Here is a 2554-nt window from a genome sequence, read left to right as displayed (position 1 = left end):
CATTTCATTTTACTATACTACATACATAAATGTTTCATGTGCGCGTGTCCACTTTAGCGGAATCTATCCGTGCGTTCACTTGAGCCTTTCCGCACGGTGCGCCTTGCAAAGGCCCAAAACGGTCAGAGTGAACGGTTTCGCCACGGGGAACACCTCTCAGCTGATTACTGTTAACAAACATACCAACATGGCCGACGCTGCTAGGCGTGTTGCGGGAGTTGCTGTCCTTTTAGATGAATTAGACGATCACATTTTAGACGCAGCTTTAATAGTTGCCTTAGAAAATTATCTAGGGGGAGCAAAGGAAGCTGCACAGAGACGACAAAGGGTCCGGAATCCAGTCAGAGTTGGTGCTTACGCAGAGAACATTGTGCCCCTATACAGCGAGGAGGAATTCAAGTCTCCCTTCAGGATAGTCATTACAGCTTCCTGTGTACTACATAATTTTATTTTACTTAAGGAAAAACTTGATATTCAAGCAGAGCTACAAGTCATTGTTTTGGAACCTGAGGTAGAGGTTCCATGTGAAGGTATTCCTGAAGTGGAAAGAAAGGAAGCCTTTACAAGACGAGATGAATTGGCACATCTTGCATAATGTAACTTGTATCTAAATTTTTGTTTCTTGCGTCAAATTGTTTGTATTTTTGCAAGTAATGCTGCCTTATATTTGTCTTTATTTTGCATATTTCAATTTCTTTTGAATATGATACTTATTTTCATAGCTCATAAACTATTTGAAAATATATACTGTACCTTTACCTTGTGCTGTGTGGTGCAGCGGTAGCGTTCTCGTCTAGCAATCTTGCTGACCTGCGTTCGAATCCCTCGCCGCCAGTGGATGGTAACCCCGGCCATTCCTTGCACACAGGGGATAGTTTAGAAGCAAAATGAAACAAACACTTTGTCACACCAAGAATATCCATTGTAATAAATGGAATCAAAACTAAACTTTAACTTTAAACTTTAAACTTATAAGTACCTGTGATAGATCACTTATGTATATCTTTCCTTTTCATGCTGCTTGATTTTTCTTTTTCTTTTGTATATATAACATATCTTTCATTGTATTGCATTGCTGCATGTACATTTACATATATATTTGTTCTGAAAGTTTTAAAAACTCAAGGATTGTAAATTGTAAGACATATTTACCATAATCCATGTCTAATAAAATATTTTTTGTTTCACCAATTTTTTTTTTTTTCTACTTCATGTTCTATTTGGGGGTAAATTAAATTAAATGGATTTACCAAAAATAATAAGCGTATTTATTTAAAATATTTGAGACTTCTGTTTACACTATATCACAGTCTGAACTTATCCTGATGTTTAAGCACCTGAGCAAGTAGTGTACTTCCAAAAGCTAAAGGAAAATAATTTGTTATAACTGCCATGACAGAATTAACAAGTAAACATTTCCATTTTTAAGGCATGAAGTAGATGAAATGATAAACCTTAAAGACTACAGTACGAAAAAAATATATTTCCTGACATTTACAGAAATGAGCTAGAGCAATAATAACTTAAATGCAACTTGCTGCAAGTACTGGTCATGCTGGTTACTTAAAGATGGCATAAACCTTTCTAACACATTTCTCTCGACAACAAGATCAGCTAATTTGTCTAGTGCTGAGATGACATGTTCTCTCCTCTGTGACGTCTCTTGTTCTTCTGAACGCCTCCGTTTATGAGATCTTGGTGGTGGAAGGGATGATGCTGATGGAGCTGGAGAGAGAGTTCTTGAACTGGTAGACTGTGATTGTGATGGTGATGGCACTGGAAGTTCCACAACTTCAGATGGTCCAGCACTAGTCGAAGGTTGACCTGATGATGAAAGTTTCATTAATATTGTAAGCACAATGTAATCTTTTATTTAAATTTACTTTTAGTCTCTTATATAATATATACTACTAATTAATTCATCATTACATCTCTTTCTGAAATATCTCGTAAAATTCCTTACGTATCATTAATGACGACTCTTTTGCAACTGGTATTACACTAGGACCACGTCCAAGAATCATTGCTTCAAAGAATGGCCATTGTGTGTCACTGCCTCGTCCACTTAACTTTGCATTATCTTTAATTATTTTGTATCTGAAAAAAAAAGAGATTAAAACCGTTGTAAGCAAATGATAACAATTTAAATAGAAATCTGAAACAATTATAAAACATTTATCAGAACCAACTAACTGGGCTTTGTAAGACACGTATTAAACAAAACAAAACAAAACAAATCCTTAAGATAAAGGAAGTATGGAATACTTTATACAATATATATAAGGTAACCAAAAACAGTCCAATAAAATCTGAACAAAATGTTCATTCAGGTAAAGATACATACCTGTTTTTTTGTCCGCGCATCTTTTTGTCACAAATTTCCCCAGTGACAGGATGTCCAGCATCTTGCAGCACTGAAGCAATATCTTCCCATATTTTGTATTTCTTCTTTGTACTGCTGGAAAAATTATGTTTATTGTCACTGAATGCTTTTATCAACAACAGCGTTGCTGCTGTTGACCATATAATGGCAGAACCTACAATTAATATGCCA

The 2554-nt window shown here is 35.5% G+C and overlaps 1 protein-coding gene across 1 annotated transcript; it reads right to left on the bottom strand.

Moving 5' to 3' along the window:
- Positions 1-1507: 1507 nt before the first annotated feature.
- LOC125036993 lies at positions 1508-2024 on the bottom strand. The gene is made up of 2 exons (XM_047629954.1): positions 1964-2024; positions 1508-1824 (listed from the first exon to the last, which is right to left on the bottom strand). Exons 1-2 carry the CDS (start codon positions 2022-2024, stop codon positions 1508-1510), a joined length of 378 nt encoding a protein of 125 aa, XP_047485910.1.
- Between the last annotated feature and the right edge of the window lie 530 nt (positions 2025-2554).

Source organism: Penaeus chinensis, chromosome 22 (assembly GCF_019202785.1).
Source record: "Penaeus chinensis breed Huanghai No. 1 chromosome 22, ASM1920278v2, whole genome shotgun sequence".
In the NCBI taxonomy this organism is placed as follows: Eukaryota; Metazoa; Arthropoda; class Malacostraca; order Decapoda; family Penaeidae; genus Penaeus; species Penaeus chinensis.
This window is presented reverse-complemented; position numbering and strand designations above follow the sequence as displayed.